The sequence below is a fragment of the Phaseolus vulgaris genome, chromosome 2 (genome assembly GCF_051622355.1).
Source record: "Phaseolus vulgaris cultivar YP4 chromosome 2, ASM5162235v1, whole genome shotgun sequence".
In the NCBI taxonomy this organism is placed as follows: domain Eukaryota; kingdom Viridiplantae; phylum Streptophyta; class Magnoliopsida; order Fabales; family Fabaceae; genus Phaseolus; species Phaseolus vulgaris.
In genome coordinates, this window is record NC_143499.1 from 41388280 (window position 1) to 41412601 (window position 24322).

The window sequence follows — 24322 nt, forward strand, 5'->3', positions numbered from 1 at the left end:
AGATTCATTACACGATATAAAATAAAAATATAAAGTTGAACTAAAAGTAAATTATTTATGGGAAGACGTGCCACAATGTGGTCTTCATATTTGTCGTCGAGGTCTTCGTGGAAGAGGATCATCAACGACATGTTCATCATCGTTGTTATTGGCTTCATTATGAGATGCTGGTGAGGGCATTGTGGGTCGATAGTGCACGAATGATGTTGGATTATATGCAGAAAGAGGGGTGAATGCCAAAGTTCCAAATATATTTGGTGGAGTGGAAAAAGTACCCGAAGGAGAATGTTCATTTTCTTTATCTATGTATTTATTCATAACACTCTTAGAACATTCATTTTCTTTATCTATGTATTTATTCATTCAATTTAAACATGATCCATACACGATTATCCAATTTTTTGTTTCTTAAAACTAACACTCTTAGAAAATTATGTATCAAATTAATTTTTAACATTACATAACTTACTACCCAATATATAAATAATAAAATTAAAAAAAAATTATGACGTGTTAGAAGTCGTGCCAAGTTGACACGACTTCAGTATGACATGACAGAGTTGTGTCTAATTGGGACGATATGTGCATATGATAAAAAGAAAAAAAAAATCCCTTGATAATAAAAACCTAAAAAAAAAAATATGAGCTCTATATACTATGTAAAGAAGAGAGAGAGGAGAGGGAAGAGACACTAGATCAGCAAAAGAATATGAATATTATTCATTGTGATTTCAACAAACATGTAATAGGTATTAAATACAACATTGACAACAAAGTTAGATAACCGATTAAGTATGATTATCACGTATACCTTAACAGGTTCTAGAAAGAATAAAGATCCCATATTCTATCATTTCAACCAAAACATACGTAATATATATTCAAAGTTTATAATTTACGAAAAATAATTAAAGATGTTATATATAAATCATCTCATAATTTCTCTTAAATACTAAACAAGCATATTTATAGAATTACTTATACTTAAGTAATAAAACAAAATTTTACTCTCGATTTGGACGAGATGAAAATGCCTACGAAACAAGAAAAAAAAACTAATATTTTTCCTTTGAAGAAAACATGATAGCAAAGAAAAATAGAAAAAAACGATAGTCAAATTAATCATTTTTATATTGCACGTTTTTTATAATCTTAGTCTTACAAATTTAGGAGAACTCGTGATTTGTGAATTTTTTTAAAATCTTAATTTTTAATAATAAAAAAATTAAACAATATTAAGAATAGATAAATAATAAATATACAATAAAATAATATTATAATACACATATGTTTTTATTTTTTTATCTAAACAAATTTCTGTTTCATTTTTCTTAATTTTGTTAGTCAACTCTTTACTACTTCCCTTATTTATCAAATGAAGCATTGACCAAATCAAATATACAACCGATATACAGTTATAAAAAAAACAATAAGAGTTAATTTTAAACATTTAATAACTTATCCATATAAACACATATTTATTAAACATGTCAAATTAGATTGAAGAAGAGTGTAAAGATGAGGACATGAACCATTTACTCTTTTCTGGTAAACTTATAAAAATGTATATTATGAAACATAAAAAGCTTTTCTGTTTTCAAACTTTAGTGGTTTTGGGTGGGGAAAGTCATAATTAATTCTAATCGATTCACTCATAAAAGAAACGAGAACTCTAAGATAAAGTCTTAACAATCATGCATTATTATACCATTTTCTAAAATATAAAAGTTTAGTTGTGCATTAAAATTTAATATTCGCATTATTGGTTGTGCATGGCTTCATTTGTTTGGATTTTCATTGTTGGACAAAACAAATGGAGAAATTTAAAATAAGAGTTGATGAGTTGAAGACAGTGTAAGCATTTCAGACAAATTATGAGTCATATGAACTCACATATATATATTTTTAATTTTCTAAAACTCAGATATATGTTTATGAAATTTGTAGTAGCAAAGACTTTCACAATCCCTTCACTATATTAATAGTACTTCCGATAGTTTTTTATTGAAACTTAATTTTTACATAGTTAATGTATAAAAGGAAATACTAAAAATAGTTTATATTTTTCAAAAATAAAAAAATATTTCACTACTAAAAAAAATTATTAAATAAAAACATTTTTAAAGATAAAAAATAATTAATTACTATATAATTAAATTAAATATTATTTTATAAACTAAAAAATTATTATTATATAAAATAATTTATAAATTAGTATCTAATTACTTAATTGGTATTTAATTAAATATTAAATATTAAAATTTAATTATTAAAATTAAAATATAAATTAGTTGATAGCTAAAGTTTTGATAATTACTAATTTATAAATTAATTTAGAAATTTTATTAATAATAAAAATTAATTTAAATATTAATATATTTTTTAATTTTTAAAATAGTATTTAACAATAATTAATTAATTATTTTTAAAATTAAAATTAATTTTTACTTAATAAATTTTTAATGTATTATAAAAATAACTCTAAAACATTATTCCATTGAAACGATTTTTTTAAAACTTAAATAATCAATAATCAGTTTGAATCATGATTTTGTTTGGTAGTCAAAAGAAAAACCATAAATTTTAATCTTAAAGAAATCTACATTAAAGTTAACCATTATATCATGCGTCCTTCCCAGACAAGATGTCAAGTTCAATGACACACACTTTCTCAAAAGAGCCGTAAGATGTTGACAAGTGTTTATGAATTAAAAAGTAAATAAATGTTTGATATGATTGAATCAATTCATTCAAAATATTACTTATTTTATCAACTTTGAGGATATTTTTAAAGATAAATGATAATTTTTTTTTCTCAAAAACTAATGTTGATAAAACACGAGTTGTTATAGAAGCACACAGCTAATCCTAGAGAAAATAAATAGAAATGGAGTAAAGGAGGGAAGTTGTTTGAATTTCAAAAAAAAAAAAAAAAAAAAATTTTGTAAATAATTCGATTAATAAAAAATAAAAACATAGAATGATGTAAATAGTTACCTAAGTGTTTTTGAAAAGAAAATATTTTAGTATATGTGTGATAATTTGAGATTCATAAGTTTTAAGTGTCTTTCATCTTGTTTTCATTGCAAATTTCAAGATCAGAGCTGTAAACAAAGATAAATTTTACGTGTCCCCTTTTTTTTCTCTACTTTCTTATTGAAGCAAACAATGCATAAAAAAATTCCTTAAAAAATCAACAATGTTCTGTACTTATTTTTGTTTTATATAACTGAATTAAAAATCCTACATCAATATAAAAATATTTTATAATATTTAAATAAATTTAAATCTGTAATATATAAATAAGTACACAATATTTTTATAAAATTAAGTTAAATTTAAAAGTCAGTTATTAATAAAGTCTATAAACAAACTAGTCACTATTATTTAAAAATAAGAATAACTCTCTTTATCCATCCTCTAATAAATGTAATGTAGTCGAAGATGATAAGCAATTAAAGTTGTAGTTCCTTTTGGAGGAGGGGAAAGGGTGTCTTTCCTTTTGGTAAGGGGACAAGGGGTACCTTCTTCATAAGATAAATATTTTTTTTATTCTTAAGAGGTATAAGTTAAATTAAAATAAAAACAATATGTAACTCAATTATCACCTACTATTATGTTTAAGATTAATTAGCATGCATAAAACATGTAAAGTTTAACTTTCTACAATCTAAATAATCTAAATTGCACAGTGAAATTAAAGTTAGACATTCCTTGTTAGTGGGTATAGTGTATTTCTCTTCACTTCCACCAACTACCAAAGGGTGTTTTCAAATCATTCAAGCAATTACAATGGTGGTGAAAGGTTAATGAAAGATGCTTTATTAAAACAAAAAGTTAAATACAATTTTTTATTTTAGTTTATGTAAAAATATATTGAAATTCAATTAAAAACATGGAATTTAAAATATTATATTTCTTTTGAAATAATAAAAAACAAGGAAATTAAGAAAGCAAAGTTTCGTGTGCTTGCTAGAAATCAAATATTACCATTGTTATTATAATAAAAGAAAAAAAATTGTACCTGCATAAGTTACTGGATAATTTTAATAATTTGTCCAACTAAATTTGAGTGTTCGTACCTGACTTAGATAAAAATAAATAAATAAATAATTTTATTACTACAAACAAAAACTGAGTTATAAATCCAATATTTTTCACAAAATTCGATCACACTTTTTAATTAGCAAAAAATTATAAAAGAAAGAGCAGAAAGGAATCCCACAATTGCGAAAGTTTTATGACTTGTTTGTCTTGGATTTCAACCAACACAAATAATCCTGTATGCAAAAGCTTTTAGTAAAATGGAAAAATGAAGAAAAAACTCCTATCACTGAAAGGACTTTTCCTATGAGAATACTTTTAAAATTTGAAGCCATTTTTGTAATGTACCTTTTTGGGTGATAAAGATTGCGAAGTATATTGGATTATTTTATTATTTTAAAAGTAATATAAGATTAAGGTTAGATTTTATATTTTATTATTTTAAACAGTCCATAAATTGAAAATAATATTTAATTCAAGTTCAGAATTTATTTCCACAGAAAATTAGGTAAAAGGAAGAATGGGAACAATCATCATGTCATCATTCATCGCATAATGGTATCTTTCTAGTGTTGTTCTTACACACAACACAATTGTAACAGAAAGGAGTATCATAAAGGAATGATAAAATCCTTCACCAAATGGCACCTGAACACATTCTAAAAAATCTATCAGCCGAGTGAGTGTATTCATCCCATCTGATGGTCGAGTAGTAATCCTCTTGGGCCCAGCTCCATTTGTTGAGTTTAGCAGGACAGGGTGCTAAGAAGCATGAGTCAAGAACAAAACGACACACAGACAGACACATGTTAATTCTTCTAACATGATTTTGATGAATTAGCGTGTAATTGGAAGTCCATTTATTTGCAACACCTTGAACTTGGTGCCAGCTAAGATGTCAAGAGCACAGGAAAAATATCAAGTTTGCTATAAATTCTGAAGCAGCTAGATATTTCTGCACATCAAGAGATCTATCTTAAAAATTATTAGTGTAACACTTAGAAGGGCATTTTCTTTTAAAAAAATAATGATTAATTGGTAAGAAACATAAATCAATTCTCACTAGAGAGCAATCCATAATGACAACTCATGATGTAAATAACCATCTTTCTAGGTATTCTGTAGTAGCCTGCTATACCTCTTCCAAACTTATTGGAGATAGATCTTTCAATAGACGAGATAAAATTAAAGACCAAAAGTTATAAGGACTGGCCTTAGTTTGTTTCTTCAGTGTCTCGTTCCTTGCTTTCTACTACTAACCATTGCCAATATCAAATTTCAGGCATGATCAATGTAGAACAATTCATCTGCCATAAAAGTCTCCTCTTTACGTAACAACACTTGATGTTGCCACAGAACGATCATGTATCTGTACAAACTTTTGCATTACCGAGGGCAAAAATTTGTGTACTAACTATCTTGAATTCCCTCTACATTTTTAACACTCCTCAATGATAAATTGAACAACCTGTTAAATGAACAGGTGAGCAATTTATCTAAACTTTCAATATCCTTCTATAATAGTTAAGTCTAGGCAAGCACAAAACAACTCTATACACGCCTCTATTTTACCAAAAATGAGAAAAGGTCACTACGTTATTCTTCCAACACCGATGCTTCAGTATTCACCCGCATATGGCACTAGCCTCTGTCACCAAAAATTTCTACAAGAGCAGGCCCCATTAAGAAAGTGGTGGAATCTCGTGTTGTCCCTCACAACAATTTTTCTTCCAGTAAGTCTTGATGCTCCACACATTACAATATGACAATCCTTACATATCCTAAGGTTCTTCATAATTTTTATGGTGGAACCAGCATCAGTACTCAGCAATCCAAATGCCAAAGCTAGCTTTTCGCTATGAGCCATTAGTAACAGCTTTTTTTCATCATCGTTAACATCATAAAGCACCGAACTTAGGTTTGGTATATATCCAATCCCCTTCAGCCGTTCCAAAAGTTCATTTAATTCCTTCTTTATCTCATTAATTTGTGGATGTTTCAAGTCACCGGCAGCGAACTTGTGAATCATTCCATTTTTTGCTTCAACCCAGCTCCACCCTGGATCTTTTTTTAAATTTTTCTCTCTGATGCATTTCCTGACCCTAGAAACATCATCCCATCTTCCAACTGATGCGTAGGTATTAGAAAGCAACAAATAATTCCCCAAGTTATCAGGTTCAAGCTCAAATAAATGCTTCGAAGCAATTTCTGCAACATCAGGATTCCCATGGACGTATGATGCTCCAAGAAGCGCCCCCCACACAGCTCCATCAGGCTTCATAGGCATTGTCTCAACAAGCCGTATTACCTTTTCCAAGTATCCAGCTCGACCAAGAAGATCCGCCATGCAAGCATAAAGTTCTGCGGTTGGAGCAACACCATAACACTTTTCCATGGTAGCAAAGAGCTGCTGCCCCAGGTCTACCAAGCCTGCATGAGTGCACGCAGTAAGCACCCCTACAAAAGTAACATGGTTTGGTTTCACCTCAGTCTCCAACATGTCATAAAACAACTTAATTGCTGCATGAACTCGGCCATGTATAGCAAACCCCACAATCATAGAACTGTAAGAAAACACATTTCTCTCCCTCATTCCTTTAAATACATTATATGCCTCCTCCACATTACCACATTTTGAGTACATGTCTATCAAGGCTGACCCGACAAGAACACTACTTCCAGGCCCAAATCCAGAACTCTCAGCAATGTCCCTTATCCACTTAGCATAAACAGACGCACCCAATTGAGCACAAGCAGATATAACACCAACCAAGGTAACCTCATCAATCTCGACACCCTCATCTAACAACCGCCGGAAAACCTCCACCGCATCCTTCGGCATGGCATTCTGGGCATACCCAGTAACCATCGCAGTCCAAGCAACCATATCCTTCACATGCAACCCATCAAACAGGTCCTGCGCCGCCTTCATATCGCCCCTCCTCGCGTAAGCAACAATCAGCTCGGTCCAAGAGACAACATCCCGTTCAGGCATTTCATCGAAAACCTTGCGCGCGCAACGCATAAACCCACATTTGACGTACATATCAATCATGGCGTTGTTGACGTAGATATCAGAATCGAACCCACCAAGCAAGAGTGTCTGGGCGTGGAGCTGCGCCCCCAAAAGAGTGTCGCGGGCAGCGCCAGAAGCGGAAAAGAGAGCGGAGAAGGTAAACGAGACGGGAGAGATGCGTCGTTTGCGCATGGAGCAGAAGAGGCGAAGGGCTTGGGAGAGGGGTCCTCGGAGGGCGTAGGCGCGAATGAAAGCGGTCCAGAGAAAGGGGTTTGGGTTGTGGACCTGTGCGAAGAGAAGACGAGGGTAGGAGTGGAGGGGCACCTGGGTGAGCGACGTGACGAAGCGTAAGAGCTTGGTGATTACGTAGGAACATTGTTCGAGGTTGTTCCGGTAGATGTGGGCGTGGACTTGTTTGGCCTGATTCAGAGTCCTGCAACACTCCACAATTCTCACCACTTCTGACTCCAAACCCCTTTGTAATGCCATTCCTCACTGCCTACAACCTACTCTCTTTTCCTTCTCTTTTTGCCTTTCTAGATAACTCAATCTACCAATGCCTCTATTAGTTTTACACATAAATTGCTTACACTTTCAATCAATTTTTTTTTCTTTCAATTCAGTTATTAGAAATACATGTGCATGTGAACTCACAACATTATAAACGGTGAGCTCAACACAATAGTTTCATATATTATGATCTGTACTGGTATAATCAACATCAAAGATCTTTTTATGTTTTAACAACTACCTAGGTGTGCATTGTATATTCTAGAAAGAACTACATGACCTATATAATTATATGCTTACACAATTTCAAATAAAATCACTTTAAATAAAGACAAATAAGTACTACTAATTATAGTTAGAGATGTTGTTTTAAGAAGAGAAGAACATTTAATGCATGAAACACCTTTAATGCATCATCAACAATGAAGATGATTAGACAAAACGAAAACTTTCAAATGATTTCAAGTTACTCAGTGGTCTAAAAGAATTTTAATTAATATTTTCTTCAACGTTAATATAAAGACATATTTCACGGAAGAAAAAAAAAGTAAAAAAGAGAAGTACTATTTGTAAAATACTTTTGATTTTTTTTTAAGCTTTTGTAAGAATATTGTTTGTGTTCATTAACAAAATAGTGCTTAAACCTCGCATACATCATAAAACAATATCCTCTCTAGTGAGCAAACCCTTAAGATATTTCATATCACATTTAAGACAAACATTTGTTTTGGCCAATCGTTCTAAGTAATACTTGAGAGATTAGTCAGAAGTAAATATATTACAAATAATACTCGATGAATTAGTCAAGAATAATTATGATATGAAAGAATGCTCAGATTGTAATTTGCAACAATAATAATAAAACTCAATTAAAATTTGATGTAGTCCGCATATAAATCAATATACAAATTTAAAAGTAAATTCTTCTTTCTCTTATTTTACTAAGATTGTATGTTTTGAAATAAAAAATTTCAAACTAAGATTTATGGAGGAGAATTGCACAACAACTTAGATTAAATTAAATATAGAGCATAAATTTTAATTTTTTTAATATATATTGAGTGAATCAATTTAATTGACACTTGATAGAGAGTACTCCTATCCTATCCATTAAATCGATGTGTTGGTAGGTGTAATAAACGGAGCACGTGGTCAGGTAAAGTTGTTGCCTCGTCTCAATTTTGATTTTTCTCCTAACCAACATAACCATCCATCACCACCAATCACTAATCACCTGAAAAAGAAAAGCTTTGGGAGCGAGATCGTGTGAAGGTGGTCGATAGTAGTAAAGCTTGTGAACATACTTTGTTTTTCTTTGATAATAGTGAGTTGGAAGTGTTGGGTGGTGTGAAGATAGTGCATGATCGAAGTTGGAGTGTTGAAAGAGGAGAGAAAGCGATGGTGAAGAGCGTGAGGGAATTGGAAGTGGAAGACTTGGTGAATGCAGGGTTGACACTAGCACAAGCCAATGAACTCTACGGCGTTTTGAGGGATATTCTCTCTCACTATCCCTCCCACTCCGACTCCGACTCCGACAACCACCCTTCACTCATATGGCGCCACCTTGTCTCTCTCAAACTCCTCAAACCATCCTTTCCACACTCCTTGCATCACCTTCTCTTCCACTCTGTTTATCACTCTGCCTTCCACACTCATCATGCTTCTCTTCCACTCTATTGGTTCCCTTCTCTGTAAGTCTTTCTCTGCTTTTCACACTTTTCACTACTACAATCTCCACTCACTTCTCTTCCTCCTTTCAGGGACCACTCCAAACGCACCAACCTTGGCCGTTTCATGGAAACTCATGCCCCTCAGCTTTTAGGATCTTCCTACAAAGACCCTATTACCAGTTATCCCCTCTTTCACAACTTTTCTGTTCAACACCCTCAGGCAAGCAACCCAATGCCTCTTTAACATCTCTTCTTTTCTTTCTTTCTTCGTTAATTCTTATTGTCAATGCAGCTCTACTGGTCCCTTCTTCTCAAGGAACTTTCTATCACCTTTGTTGAACCTCCCAAGTGCATTTTGGATACTTCTGACCCTTCTAGACATGGAGGGACCTGGCTTCCCGGTTCTGTCCTCAACATTGCTGATTGCTGTGTGCAACCCAGTTCACATCCCTACAAACCAGATGACAGTTTAGCCATCGTTTGGAGAGATGAAGGTTTTGATGATTCCGAGGTTAATCGTATCACGCTTAAACAACTCCGACAACAAGTAATGTAGGGCTTTTAACTCTCACTCTTGCTTTTCGACCAAAGTTGTGCTATTCAATGTAGGGAGTCTGATCTCTTGACTTTTTTTTTTAGTTCAGTCTTTTGAAGAGCTATTTTTCAGTTGCATCAGTACATTTAAGTTTGTAATTATGATCAGGATTGTAAATGTGTGTGAATTTGGTAGTCTTTGTTTCCACTCTTTTTCTACTTGTATCTCACTTTTCTTTTTGTCTTTGCTTCTTCTCCTTTTAGGATTTAGAATCAAAGTAATACCTTTTTTTTGCATGTCTTTGCCATATTATTTGCAGGATGGTAGCTAAAGCAATAGATGCCACATTCTCAAAGGGAGATGCAATCGCAATTGACATGCAAATGACAGCCAATGCCGTAATAATCTATTTAGCCATTGTCCTTGCAGGATGCGCTGTAGTCTCAATAGCTGATAGTTTTGCCCCAAAAGAGATTGCAACTCGCCTTCGTGTTTCCAAAGCAAAAGGTGTCTTCACACAGGTAATGTTTCAATTATAAAGCTTCTGTTGATTAAAATGAGAGTATTCAATATTTGGAATTGTCTCTATTCTTTCTCACTTACCAATTTGTGCAAATTAGAATGTGTTAAGCAATGGTAACATTACCAAATTATATGTTAGAGTCCCCTTGGAAGCTTGGCCTTCTATATTTATTTCCAATTTGTGTAAATTAGTATGTGTGAACCAATGCTAACATTACCAAATCTTTATCTTAGACAATAGATGCTGTCCTTACGAGTTCCCTTGGAAGCTTAACCTTCTATATTAGGCATTTCTTGAGGCTTCAAATTTTCAAACGAAATTTGTTAATGGGTGGAACTGAACGTAAATATTATCTTTAGAAACATGCATCTTGTGTTGTTAAAATCTTATTTTGAAGTTTTTGTTGAGTTACTGTTATTTGACCAGTATTACATTTTTTTTATTATAAATCGAGAAAGAAAAAAGCTGTTATTGAATAATAAATTGCTGAAGTTCCCATATACCAAACAAATTGATGGCTTATAAATTGCATATATTAGAAGCTTTGAATTTATAGGAATTGGATAGGATACAAGCACTCATAAAGTCAACTTTTGATAGATATCTATTACTACTGCCTATGTGAACGATGAGAAATTAAAGGTAAAGGTAATGGATTAACGATTGATATGAGCAATATAAGTGAGGGAAAAGGGTATATGCCTGGGGGATTTTTGGTAATCTGTTACTGCTAGGCAACTGGCAAAGTGGAGAGGCAGAGTGAGCATCGAGGAAGGTGTGAAGTCTGTTAAAAGAAGGATAGAGTTCAGTGGAAAGAGTGGGACTTGGAGGAGGCTAGTCCCTTAAAGTTCTAGCCTATTTACTGTAATATTGTGTTTCTTATTTCATTTTCTGCAATCTCTGGTTGAATTCCCATTATTTGTAACATATTCAGATTGTTTACTCAACTTTATTTTGTTCTCAGGATTTCATAGCCAGAGGTGGCAGGAAATTCCCTTTGTACAGGTAAATACATGTTGTCATTATACCCATAGATGCATTTTTATCAGTTCAACTTCTAAATATAGAAATTATATTTTAAATTAGCCAAGTGTTCTCTTCTTATGCCTGTGTCTAATTTTAATTTTTCTGTTCAGATTATACTTAGCCTTCTAAGTGAAATGCACAAGTCAAGGTTATTTCCTGAAATACTTGACTTTCAAAACAACTGGAAACTTAACATTTGTTGTAGTTACGTTATTCAATAATCATCTGTATATGCATCTTTTGATTAATGTTTCAATACTCTTTTTTTTCCATTGTTTGAGTTCAAATTCAATGCCATGATCCTAATGATGTCAAGGTGAAGTCTGTGTTTGAGCATCTAGAAGACAGTAACCAATGATATTTTTTGTTTGTTTTAGATCACAAAAATCTTGGAATTAGAACACAGGAGCCAATTACACACACACGTACATACATATACATATACATATATAATACAAAAATGGGGAGGGGGTCAGACCTAATCCACTACCAAAATCTAAACTGTGGAAGCCAACATTTATCTTTGCAAAAATCATATGAAATGAAGGGAGTTAGGCTATCAACACATCTATTTTCTTCTCTAAAAACATGTGATAAACGAAAATATATATGTTTTAAAATCTCCATTCTATTCCTCCATCTATTCCTCAATCTCCACGGGAACAACAGATTGTGTTAAGAAAAAAGCTGTGACCACCAATGTAGAATCACTTTCCAACCATATGATTCTCTAAGATTTCTGATTAGCAATCTTAGCATGAATAATCTCCATAACCTTTGCCTCAAATGCCTAGCTAACCTGAAGAGATATAGAGAAAAATCCCATATTCTCTGCTAAGAAGTTCTTTATTATTCTTCCACAAGCTGAAGTACTTGGATGCTTCATGTATGTTCCATCCAAATAACATTTAATCCAATCATGATCCGAGGGAAACCAGTTAACTTGAATAATCTTGCGTTCTTTCCTTGGTTTGCAAGCAATAGTGAATGATTTCAAAAGCTTAAATTGTTTTATAGTTGAGAACACATTACCTGTGCAGATACTACCCTGAGATTCAGAGCAGCAAAAGATTTGTTCTTCACATGATGATAGGATAATTTCATGCTTTCGATACTATTTCTACTAGTCCATATTTCAGCAATAATATGAATAACAGCAGACATGACTACAGTGGTTGCTAGATCACTCCAATTATTGCATACTTGCATAACTCAGTAAATTGGTAACTATACATGTTTTTAGAACCCTGTTTTCTTTTTCTCATTTCTTCACTTATTTTTGGGTATATGTAATAGGCACAAGTAGCATCAGAAATGAATGGTTTCGCCAATGAATTTATTTTTCAGTTATAAATAGAAAATGAAAAATAATCTCAGTTCTAATAATTCTTCTTCACATCACCAATTCAGATGTTAACTCAAGATTCTATCTCATAAATACTTTACTCTTTCCTCCTTGATGAATGTGTAGTATTCCATCTGATATCTCCCGAATCCTTCTTGAATTAGTTCAATATACAAACATTTTCTCTGATAGTTGTTGTTCCTGTTGCCAGTTTAAATCTCTAAATTATATCTAAAACACTTCATTATCAGTAACAAAATTAGTTAGCACACTTGAGTTAAATGAACCAAAGGTAGAAGCCAAGTCTCCCTTCACTTAGTTCGTATTAACATATAGAATAGAATTTTAACGACCAACATTTTAAGAATATATGCTTTCCTCAGTAGATGTTCAGAAATGTTTGGAAATGAATGTACTACTGCTGCTCTTTGGGCAAAGTTTGTATTCTACATGGTGATTTCCTAACTTATACTGATAATGATCCTTCTCATTTTACTTTGCTGTCCTACTTTGTAGGCAGTGCTCAAGTTTGAATGTCTGTTAAATAGATTTATGGCAGTTCTTTAAGCACATAAACCACTGGAAACCTCATTCTGATATTTCCTCATGCAGTCGGGTCATTGAGGCAGCTGCATGTAAAGTTATTGTGCTACCTGTGCTGGGTGATGATGTAGGAGTTCAATTAAGAGAACAAGACTTATCATGGAAAAGTTTTATCTCTTCCGCAAATCAGACTCAGAAATCCTGGTAATCCAAACTTCAATGTGTTCATTAAACAATGTCAGAATCTAAACAAATGGTCATTCTTTTAACTAAAATTATGACTTGTAAAGGAGAGTGAGAAAGAGAGATGGAGAAGATGCATTTTTTTTTCATGTGCTTTGTCTAACCTTAACATTTAACTCTTGGCAGGTCAGATTATTATTTTCCAAGCTATCAATCAGTTGATTCTGTTACTAATATACTATTCTCTTCTGGAACCACGGGTAAAGATCCTCCCGTAGAATGTATCAGATAGAGACTACTAACGTTATACTGATTTTGTGGTTATATTTTGACTTTCGTCAGGGGATCCAAAAGCTATTGCTTGGACTCAACTTGCACCAATACGAAGTGCTGCTGATGGATGGGCTGCCATTGATGTTCAAGCTGGAGATGTCTATTGCTGGCCTACAAATTTAGGATGGGTGATGGGACCAACAGTATTGTATCAATGTTTTCTACTTGGTGCAACTTTGGCTTTGTACCATGGGGCTCCTCAAGGTCGTAATTTTGGAAAATTTGTTCAGGTAAATCCCCCAAATCAAATCTTTCATCTTATATAATTTAATTTTACATTTTTTATAAGTAATTATTTTTTTAATAACCTTAAAGGTTGTGACCGTAAACTATATTATAAATGCTGATTGGTAATAAGAACAGAAGGAAGTGGGAAACACTTGTAAGTTTGTGTTATCTCCACAGACATTGTTGATAACAGTTTCTACATTATCAATTCTCCATGAAAAGATATCGCAATTGCAAGTTGCTGATGTAACAAGGGAAAAAATATTCTGATTCTTTCAAGCTTGCTTTGTCTCATAATACCCAAGTTCCCATCATAGCACCTTACCTAAGACACCGACAAGGAGCTTTGATACGAATTGATGAGTACCCCAAATATTTGTAATGCAATATTTTATATCTTTACATATGTATGTACGCCGTAGTGTTATATGCTTACACAGGAATATTCTGATGCAAACCCTCACATTAGCTTGTATGGTTTTGGGATATGCACCTTAGGAAAATTAACTCTATGTTTTATATATGGGATCAACGGAAAAGTACTTCCCATGGAAAGCTCTTGTTTCTTTAACTTTAAAGCATAGTCCAGGAAAATTAGTTTCACCTTGAGGTCACAGAACATTAATGAAGTTGTCATTTTTCCTCATGATTCCACCCTGTGTGTCAAGGTAGAAGAGGGAAGCAACCTATATTACTAGAATATCTTTTTCCTTGAATTAACTAACAAATGGATCTGAATGAGGGCTAGGTGAAATCTATACTGATTAAGTAAAGAAAGGAAAATACTTTTTTTCAGAAGGAAAGATTCTCACTGTTAGAATTTAGCTCAGCCAAAAAAGTAGTTGGCTAATATCAGGACATGGGTTAAGTAAAATATTAGTACAGTACAGCAATGAAAATGAAAGTGTCATCATAATTGCAAAAGTAGATTCTGTATTGTATTCTGCATCAATAGAATTTGATACATTACATCAAAGAACAACCTTATTTATTGAACTACAATCGTCCAGGATGCAGGTGTTACCATTTTGGGAACAGTTCCAAGCTTAGTAAAAACATGGAAGAATACAAAGTGTATGGAGGGCTTGGATTGGACAAAGATAAAGTGATACCTCTCATCAGTAGTCTAAATAATCAAAGTTTTACTAAGAAAAATGAACTGAACTATGGTTTTATGCAGAACATTTTGTTCCACTGGTGAAACATCAAATGTTGATGATGATCTATGGCTTTCTTCAAAAGCTTATTACAGGCCGATTATTGAATTGTGTGGAGGCACTGAGCTTGCATCTAGCTATATTGCAGGAAGTCCCCTGCAACCTCAAGCTTTTGGAGCATTTAGCACAGCATCAATGACAACTGGTTTTGTCATTTTTGACGAAAATGGAGTTCCTTATGTAAGATTTACTGGATAGTTTAAGTTCTTTGGTCATGATTTTTACTTATGCTGCCACCCTGACACCATTACGTTGTGCCCATATTTGGGTGAAACTTTGTCGTCGGCACACTGGATCTACCTATTGTATCTTCTCCAATTCTTTTGAAATTCCATATTCTTCTGAATTAGGCTGTTTGCATTTTCACTAGCAGATGTCCAAACATAATAACAAACCTATCTATGGCTTAGATGAATTATATTTTTGGTTTTCTAATATTTGACCTCTTTGATTAATATGACAGCCAGATGATGTTCCTTGTGTTGGGGAAGTGGGCTTATTTCCTCTCTCTCTGGGAGCATCTGACAGAATTCTTAATGCTGATCACGAGAAGGTTTACTTTAAGGGAATGCCCGTTTATAAAGGAAAGGTAGACCTTCAATTAATATGCTCAGAATGATTTTCACACTAATACAACTATCTTCAAATATTAATTCTTTCATGTGTGAAGGATACCATCTCTCCTTTGATCTGGAAGTATTTTGTGGTTGCATATAAATGACCTTGTTTCACAAGCACTTGTCTTCTCGCACACTTAACAAATTACACCGAAAATAAAAACTAGTGAAGAGTGAAAATATAGAAATATCTTGCATTCTGAACTTCGGATGTTTTATAGTTGGTTGTCAAATGCCATCAATACCCATTGAAATCTTTTGACATCCAAAAATATTGTAGATCTGTAAGACCCCCATTAAATATTTTCTAAAAATCCCTTCTTTGTGAACTACATAATGATAGAATAAACTATATTTGTAATTTTAACTAATCTTGTTCTATTATGGTATTGATGGATATATGGTTGTAAATTTATTAACAGGTTCTTAGGAGACATGGAGATATAATCAGGAGAACAGTTGATGGATTTATTGTTGTACAAGGGAGGGCTGATGACACCATGAATCTTGGTGGAATAAAGGTACGCTTACATGGAAAAAGCTGAATAAGAAATTAATCAGCAATTTCAAAGATTCTGATCTGATAGTCGTCAAAGCTATCAACCAGGGAAGCAATAGAAGAATGCATCTCTTATGACCAAAGAAAAATTGGAAGAGTGTAGGAAAAAAAAAAGAATTTCCATTCCTTGATGTGTGATATCTGATAAACTTTCCATTTGCGAAAGGGTGCAAAAGAACAATATAAAGAAACACAAAATGATAAACCATAACTCTATTACCCTTGATAATGTACTACACTCCATCCAGCTCAATAACCCATTCCAGCTAAGAAACTACAAACATTCTGTAAAGAAAAGAAAGTTTAATTGGTCGCCCATAGTAGTTAGCCATTTGGGACCTTCACTTCACCTTCTATTGTACTCATTCAAACTGGTCACAAAGACAAACTACGGGTGATACCGCTATTGGGTCTTTCGAGAGGAGATTCACCAAGGAAGATTTAGCAACAATGAAACATGAGTCAAATCAATATATAAGGGATTCACAGCACCTCCAACTCAAAACCTTAAGCCAATGGGTTTATGGGTCTTCTTTCTTGTATTTTTCACAACTTTCTCATTCATACTCAATGCATGATTCAGAATCAGACGTAGATTCCTAACATAAACTTACATGATTCTTGTTCTTTGTTATTCTTGGACTCACTGTTCTTTCAACTTTGAAATTTATGTTTCTGACATGCAGACAAGTTCTGTAGAAATTGAGCGTGTCTGTGATGGGGCTGATGAATGCATTTTGGAGACAGCTGCAGTAGGTGTAGCAACTATAAATAGAGGCCCAGAACAACTTGTTGTATTTGTTGTTTTAAAGAAAGGATACAATTCCAGTGCAGAAACTCTGAAGATGAAATTCACTAAAGCTATTCAAAGCAACCTTAACCCTTTGTTTAAGGTATGACCCTCGGTTGGTACAAACAATTGTGAACTGATTGTGGTTTATTAATCTGAAAAAATGGCCTGAATTGGGGTCATAATGTTAACTGATTTAGCATACATGGACTTTTTCATTACATTACAGGTAACTCTAGTTAAAATTGTGCCAGAGTTTCCTCGAACATCTTCCAACAAGATCCTGAGGAGAGTACTGAGGGATCAAATGAAGCATGAACTATCAGTTCAGAGCAGACTTTAGTGAAACGATTTTCTCAGAAGGCCAGAGCAAACACCAACATTCAGTCCTCTTCATGTGGAAAAGTAAGTGAAGGATTATTTGAGTGATGGATCGACATGATAGACAGTCCTCGGACATGGAAGCATGAAGAAATCACTTTAATATATCGTAGATAAGAAAATAAGTACCAGTGGTTGGTGAAAATATAAAAGGTGTATGAATATAGATATTTCATACAACCATTCAATAAGTAAATCTGGTAGTAGAATTACAACCATTCAATGCTGTGTACACAATTCACCTTTATATGATACAATAAAGTCCTTCTCATTAAGATACATGACTTTTCCACCATTCTTAGATGCATGCTTTTAAAGGATACAGTTTTGATCAAACAATTGAAGAAAGAGGTTAACTACAAAGTTGCACTTTAAAGAGACTTTTGAAGCAATTATTTTTCCTTGTTGGAGTAAAATAGAGTACGTGTATTGATTTTTTTAGCAAAAAAACAAAAGGAAACTGATTTAGAAGCAAACATTTGGATGTCATATCACTTACTCAAGTCATCTACAATACAACAATGCCAAAGATAACTATGTCAGTGACAAACTATGTAATTAGAATAGATAAAGATATTAAAGATTTTTTGTAACTACAATATCTATTTTTATAATTTGGAATTGAATCTACTTTAAATTTACAAAATCGGATTGATTTTTTTTTTCTATTGAGATCTAAAGAATTGAGAGAAATATTAAAAAAGTATATTAATATTCTATGAAATATTGAATAATATCAAAATAGTTTATTATTTTTAAACAAAATACATAGAATATTACTAACAACAATTACTATTGAAAGAAATTTTAATATTAAAATTGTCTAAATCTGGTTTACAATTAATAATATCACAAGAGAAATTGAATGTGCCAGTCATATTATCTATTGAAACTTAAATGTTGAAATTACTTAAACATATAATTTTGATATATGATTTTGCAACACAAAAATTCAGATTAATAATTTATACTATCTTAGTTATTTTTTAATTGTCAGATTTGTAAGAAAATGTTTTATTTTTTTTATCGTTTTTACAATTTAAAATAACATTAATTTATCGTTTTATCAATTATATTCTTACATTTATATTCACTCTGTTCCAAACAACTTGATGTGTAGCTTTTGGGCCTTTTCCTCATTTTCTGCATTCATATACAAAAGTTTACGGGAAGTGACTGAGTGAGGAGGAGAAAAAAGCTAGCTTTCCTCATTACAGTGGATATCCCTTGCTCACAATTTCTAAGCTTTAATTTAATTATTTTCCCGCGTTTGGAACCCCAAAACAGAGTAAGGCTTGGTTGGCTTAATTTTGGGTTATCATGTGTGTTTTGACTCTTGAGCACCAACTGTTTGATAAAATAATTCAACCATTTCTTTGAATTTAATGTTACTCTGTTTATTTTCTCCGCAATGATTCTGACACTCTTCTCCTGTGTGCCACTCTGCTGAACAGGGAAAGACTCTTCATTCAAGATGTATTTTCATTGACAACGTTGTCAAGTCACGAAAATGGTGTTTATCCAAAGTGTTGTCTCACCTAGACGCTTTTCACCCTTTTGTGATGCCACTTTGCATCCATTATCATCACTTAGTATTAAGAATCCTATGTTGGAATGTACTCACAGTTTTTCTCATTACGCCCCTGTCTCTAGCCGCTGCATTGTAAAGTCTATTTCATGCTCTGGTTCTACAAAGTCTCATCCAAAACCCGAGTCTGAGCCCGAACCTAAAGCTGGTTCGAATCAAAGAGCAAGGCCTAAAGCAAGAAGCAGAAGTGACCATCCTAAAGATGTGGCATCCAACAATGATGTTAAAAATTCTGCAGAGACATTCCCCACAACGATTCCAAGGAAGCCAAGGCGTGGTCGCCGAAGTGAAGCTGTGGCGGTGGAAGATATTGTGCGTGATACGCTCGAGCACACATTTGCCACGATTCAGCAACAAAACAATGATGCTTTGGAGAATTATGAGAATATAATGAAGGAGAGGGATGTTGATAATTCTGAAACTGAGAGTGGTGATAATGACGATGATAATGATGAGAAAGAGGAAGATGGTGGTGAAGGTACAGGAAAGAAGATGGTGATTGAGGAAGAAAGTAAAAGCTGGCCATTGGATGCAGATGTTGGTTGGGGAGTAAGAGCTTCTGAGTATTTTGAGAATCATCCAATCAAGAATGTGGTGGGAGAGGATGGGTGTCAAATTGACTGGGAAGGGGAGATTGATGATAACTGGGTGCAGGAGATTAACTGTTTGGAGTGGGAGAGTTTTGCTTTCCATCCCAGCCCTTTAATTGTCCTTGTCTTTGAACGTTATAACAGGTAATTTTCACTGTTCTGCGTTTCCTTTTGGCGGCTATGCATGGATTTGCTGAAGTAAAGAATAATAGTATTATTAATTACTGGTAAATGTTAGGCAAGCGTGAGTTAGACTCACATTTGGATTCCTAATTCCTAATAGAGAGCGATGGAACATCTGATAATACTTAATGAAATGGTTAAAACCTCTCAACTAGCACTCACATCACATGCCAAGAAAATAAAATGAACCAAACTTCTTGCGTGAGTTAGGATCCTTCTCTAACTTCTTTGTAAGTACTTACAGACCTACTAGAGCTCAGCGCCTATATTTCCAATATAAAAAGAGAAGTGTTGATACTTTGACAATCCTGCACTAGATTACAACGGGAAAAATAAGTAAATTTTTGCTAAAATGTGGACTCTAGGTGTCTTTTACTCTGTAGTTGTCAAAATAATATTTTCTTAAAAAAGACGGCGTGTAGAAATATGGGATGGAGCAACTTGCTTGTTTGTTAACTTTGGATACTTTTTTTCCCATATGCTTTAGAATTGGGGCCAAAGAAAACTTCTCACCATGCCATTTGATTTCTTTCTCGTCGTCTGCAAGTGTGAAAGTAAAAATGAACTTTCTTTCAGAAGGGAGAAACTGGATGTATCCATTCTTAGTTTATAATTTTGGTTATCTTGTCTGGATGGAAATTTCTTCTTTGAAAGGATTTTTTTCTCTGGAAATGGTTTGCTATACCTACTTCTTTTAACATGATATTTCTTCACATGAGATAATTGTCGTTTATTTAGAAGCTCGTGATAACGCGCATGAGTGTGGGAATGCATAACTACATTTATTAGAAAAGAATTTTTGTTACAATTATTTCAATCAAATATTTCCTTTTGTATCTTAAAATTTCAATATATGAAAATGCAACCTTCGGATTAGCATTTGATTTTGTTAATCCACAGGGCAACTGATAACTGGAAAAACTTGAAAGAGCTGGAGAAAGCAGTAAAGGTATACTGGAAAGCGAAAAATCGGTTGCCTCCTCGGGTATGGTGTTTTCCTTTTGCGTTAAAACTTCATTTTCATCTATTTATGCATGCCTAAAATGAAAAATAATGATGCTACTTTTAATCAATTAAAGTCTTCCTTCTACTTGTTTGATTTATATAATTATATTTTCTGCCATTCATCACTGTACAAATGTTACAAGTGATAACCTCACAATTTTCTAATACCATAGAACATACTGAATTTCCTTTTTATAGGCTGTTAAGATAGATATCAATATCGAGAGAGATTTGGCTTACGCTCTGAAAGTTAAAGAATGTCCTCAAATTTTATTTTTACGGGGTGACAGGGTTGTGTACAGGGAGAAAGGTGACACCATTGATCTCTCTCTTCACTCTTTTTTTTGTGTAAACCAGAGTTTTGTTTGGTTGGTATCAAGGTTCTTTTTCAATGATGCACTGTTACTTGTCCCTTTGCAGAACTCAGAACTGCGGATGAGCTGGTTCAGATGATTGCATTTTTCTATTACAATGCAAAGAAGCCTTCGTGGATAGATGATAAGGCCTTGAATTTTCGTCTTTAATCTTCATGAATGTCAACCTGAAGATTGTGTCTTTGTAAGGAAGCAAACAAAATTTGCAGCAACTGTCTTTGTGTGTACAAACATATAGAAGCTTAAATCAATCAGGCACAACCAAATTTAGAAATCTTATGCAGAACAATAAGCATGCATACTCATCGTTTAATCTTCTACGCAGTAGCTATGGAGTTCAAATTGCCTTTCTCACAAAGGATTTCAAACCCTCTTAAAAAAATGAATTACCCTTTTAAAATTCTCCATCCAAACACACTTAGGATTTTTTCTAGGGCTTTGTTGTGTGTGTAACTCTTTCAGATTTCACTTTTGTTGACACTTCTTACAGTATCAAGTATTTTGCTACCCTTGCGAGATAGGGATGAATAATTTTAGTGCTATTTTTTCTAACAAATTATATGTATGCATATATTAAAGTACATGCTGGAAAAATGAAAGAATAATATGTTGGTCATAATTCTTTGAAAGGTTTTTATGGCTATTCACAAAGAATGTTGAACTCTAGCCCAACCCCACTCAATGGTCATAATCATTCGTATTCCTTTTGTGTGTTGATCCTCTGGCTTCCACACTTTAAAGGCAACCAAACAAGGAGTGCCTCGTTTGTTTGGATTCTATTCTAAGCAGTTTTTTAAAGAAACATATAAAATTATTCTCCTTCTTTTACGCCAATTTTCGTTAAAAGCTAGTCTTAGACAGTAAGTTAAAATTGGAAAACAATGTGATATTTTTAATATTCTTAAATTTTCGCTTTAAATTAGTTAATAATATTATTAGTATGGGCATTAAAAAATATAAATTCAAAACGTAAAAAAGTATTGTTATGCTGCCATGCCATCCTCGTTAACTGTGAAGTGCGGTTTACAAGTTGCAATACCCGTCCCTGTAGATCCAAACACGAAGATTGAATCTCAATGGTCTTTTGAATAAGATAGCTTTTACTCTCTTTATTTAAATCTTAAACAAATGAATAAAAAGTTGTAACATGGTAACGTCTTTTTTGTCCTTAATTAAAGAGCAAGTTTTCACATTAAAACACAAAGGAGTGTGAAGTAGACAAAAGTTGGATGTGATAATGTTGATTGAAGGACAAATCCTAAGGAAGAGTTTCCACAAATTTTATATCCACGCCAGCAACAACCATTTCCACAAGTTGGCACCTTTCATGGAATCACACATCCTTTTGTGGACCACCAACATTGCATAATAGATTCCCCAAATCTCGATTCTCAATTCTCTATAATACCCTTCTTTTATACCTCATTTTACTCTTCTAATCTTTAAGAAAATACAACCACTTTTAATCATATTTCTTTTATATTTTATTTTTTTAACATAAATTATTATATTGTTAGAATATATTATAATTCCCCGTGGAGTATGGAGGGACATCTCCTTCCTCACTTTTTCCCTCTTCCTAATCCTCATTTCTTTGCAGTATTCCAAAGAAACCACCATAATTATGACACAATTCGCTGAAGTAGTATAAATAACAATAATATAAGTTATATATTTTCCAAAGAGGTGATAGATCATTATCCTTAAAGATTCACTTGTAAAATAGGAGCCATTTAGATTATATGAAAACAAAATCTAAGATAAAAAAGTAAAAAAGAAAAGATATAAAAATATAAAAGAAGAAAAAGGAAAATATAACACATTTTTGGTGTAGAGGGTTCAATTTAATATCTTTGTTGTTGGGTGTTATCTCGTTGGTTTGTTGGTTGACACCATCACATGTCCATCTTCATGCAATTATTTTTTCTATTCATCAGTGTCATCATTATACATAGTAATGTCTAAAACTATAAACAAGCATGTGACGTTCTTAATAAGATGTGTGTTATAACAAGGGTAATTTGCAAAAATAATAGGATAAAAATTATGGTAAAAAAAATCTTAAAAGCCTATTGTCTCACACTTAAAAAGTAAAATCGGTAGATTGTGAATTTTGAATTGAGTTATGCATATGAGGATCAATCTTATGTTCAAATTCATGCACCTTAGTCCCACACCATTTGTTACCTACTTTCAAAACTTTAGTAACAAGATGATATATAAACACTTGAAACATAATAGAACAACAACCTATTTTTTTTTTACTTTTAAATAACTATAAACTCAACATGTAGACAACATTATCAACTATTGGGCAACTAATGCTTGAATAAGATTAAGCTTTTGTTTAAATTTGGGTGAGTGAAAGAGAAAAAGAAGGAGAAAGAATGTTTCCTATTAAGACTAAGTGAATGAATTTGAATAAAAAATTTATAGTATTATCAATATAATTAAAGAAATGTGTTTTATATTGTTTTTTTGTTACGAGACGTAACTTTTGCAGAAACGTATGAAATAAGATAAGATTTATTCTCATAAAGTTTGTATTTATAGATCCTATGGATAATAGTTTTTAAGCTAACCTTCATGATCATCATCATGATTCATAAATAGATAAATGCTCGTTAAATTAACTGTTTTACTCATGATTGTCATTGATGATAATTAAAACTTAGTTGTAGAATATTGACCGTCTTGAGGTGTAGGCATTCTCGACTTTATGACGAATAAGTACATATATTAATATATTTATAAAATAAATTTTAAAAAATGTAGTGTAATTTTTTGAAAATATAAATATAAATTAATATAAAATATAAATTAAACACAAAATTATTATAAAATTTTTATATATTTAAAATAATAATGTATAAAATAGATTATTTTATTTTATATTAAAATTTAAGTTAATAATTTTATTCATTTATTATTTTAATATTTCTTTTAATGATATGTTTACAAACTATAATTATTAATAAAATATAAAGCTTCAGTTACACATAATCAAATTATATCATTTGTACAACTAATTATATACCCTTTTTTCGCGTATTTCTTCACAA

At 32.6% G+C, this 24322-nt stretch overlaps 3 protein-coding genes across 3 annotated transcripts; 2 read left to right on the forward strand and 1 right to left on the reverse strand.

Annotated features, from left to right (window-relative positions):
• Positions 1-5338: 5338 nt before the first annotated feature.
• LOC137812123 (Pentatricopeptide repeat (PPR) superfamily protein) lies at positions 5339-7759 on the reverse strand. The gene has a single exon (XM_068614027.2). The coding sequence runs from the start codon at positions 7547-7549 to the stop codon at positions 5696-5698; it is 1854 nt and encodes a 617-aa protein (XP_068470128.1). The 5' UTR covers positions 7550-7759; the 3' UTR covers positions 5339-5695.
• Positions 7760-8650: 891 nt separating this feature from the next.
• LOC137812130 (putative CoA ligase CCL12) lies at positions 8651-17799 on the forward strand. The gene is made up of 14 exons (XM_068614038.1): positions 8651-9261; positions 9331-9460; positions 9533-9792; positions 10095-10296; positions 11263-11303; positions 13282-13416; positions 13582-13655; positions 13738-13958; positions 14967-15061; positions 15137-15353; positions 15637-15762; positions 16213-16311; positions 17036-17242; positions 17369-17799. Exons 1-14 carry the CDS (start codon positions 8969-8971, stop codon positions 17480-17482), a joined length of 2214 nt encoding a protein of 737 aa, XP_068470139.1. The 5' UTR covers positions 8651-8968; the 3' UTR covers positions 17483-17799.
• A 716-nt stretch (positions 17800-18515) lies between these two features.
• On the forward strand, positions 18516-21534 carry MRL7 (polyadenylate-binding protein 2-binding protein). The gene is made up of 5 exons (XM_068614039.1): positions 18516-18808; positions 18975-19842; positions 20782-20866; positions 21085-21196; positions 21307-21534. The coding sequence occupies exons 2-5, from the start codon at positions 19031-19033 to the stop codon at positions 21408-21410; spliced, it is 1113 nt and encodes a 370-aa protein (XP_068470140.1). The 5' UTR covers positions 18516-18808; positions 18975-19030; the 3' UTR covers positions 21411-21534.
• The last annotated feature ends 2788 nt before the right edge of the window (positions 21535-24322 follow it).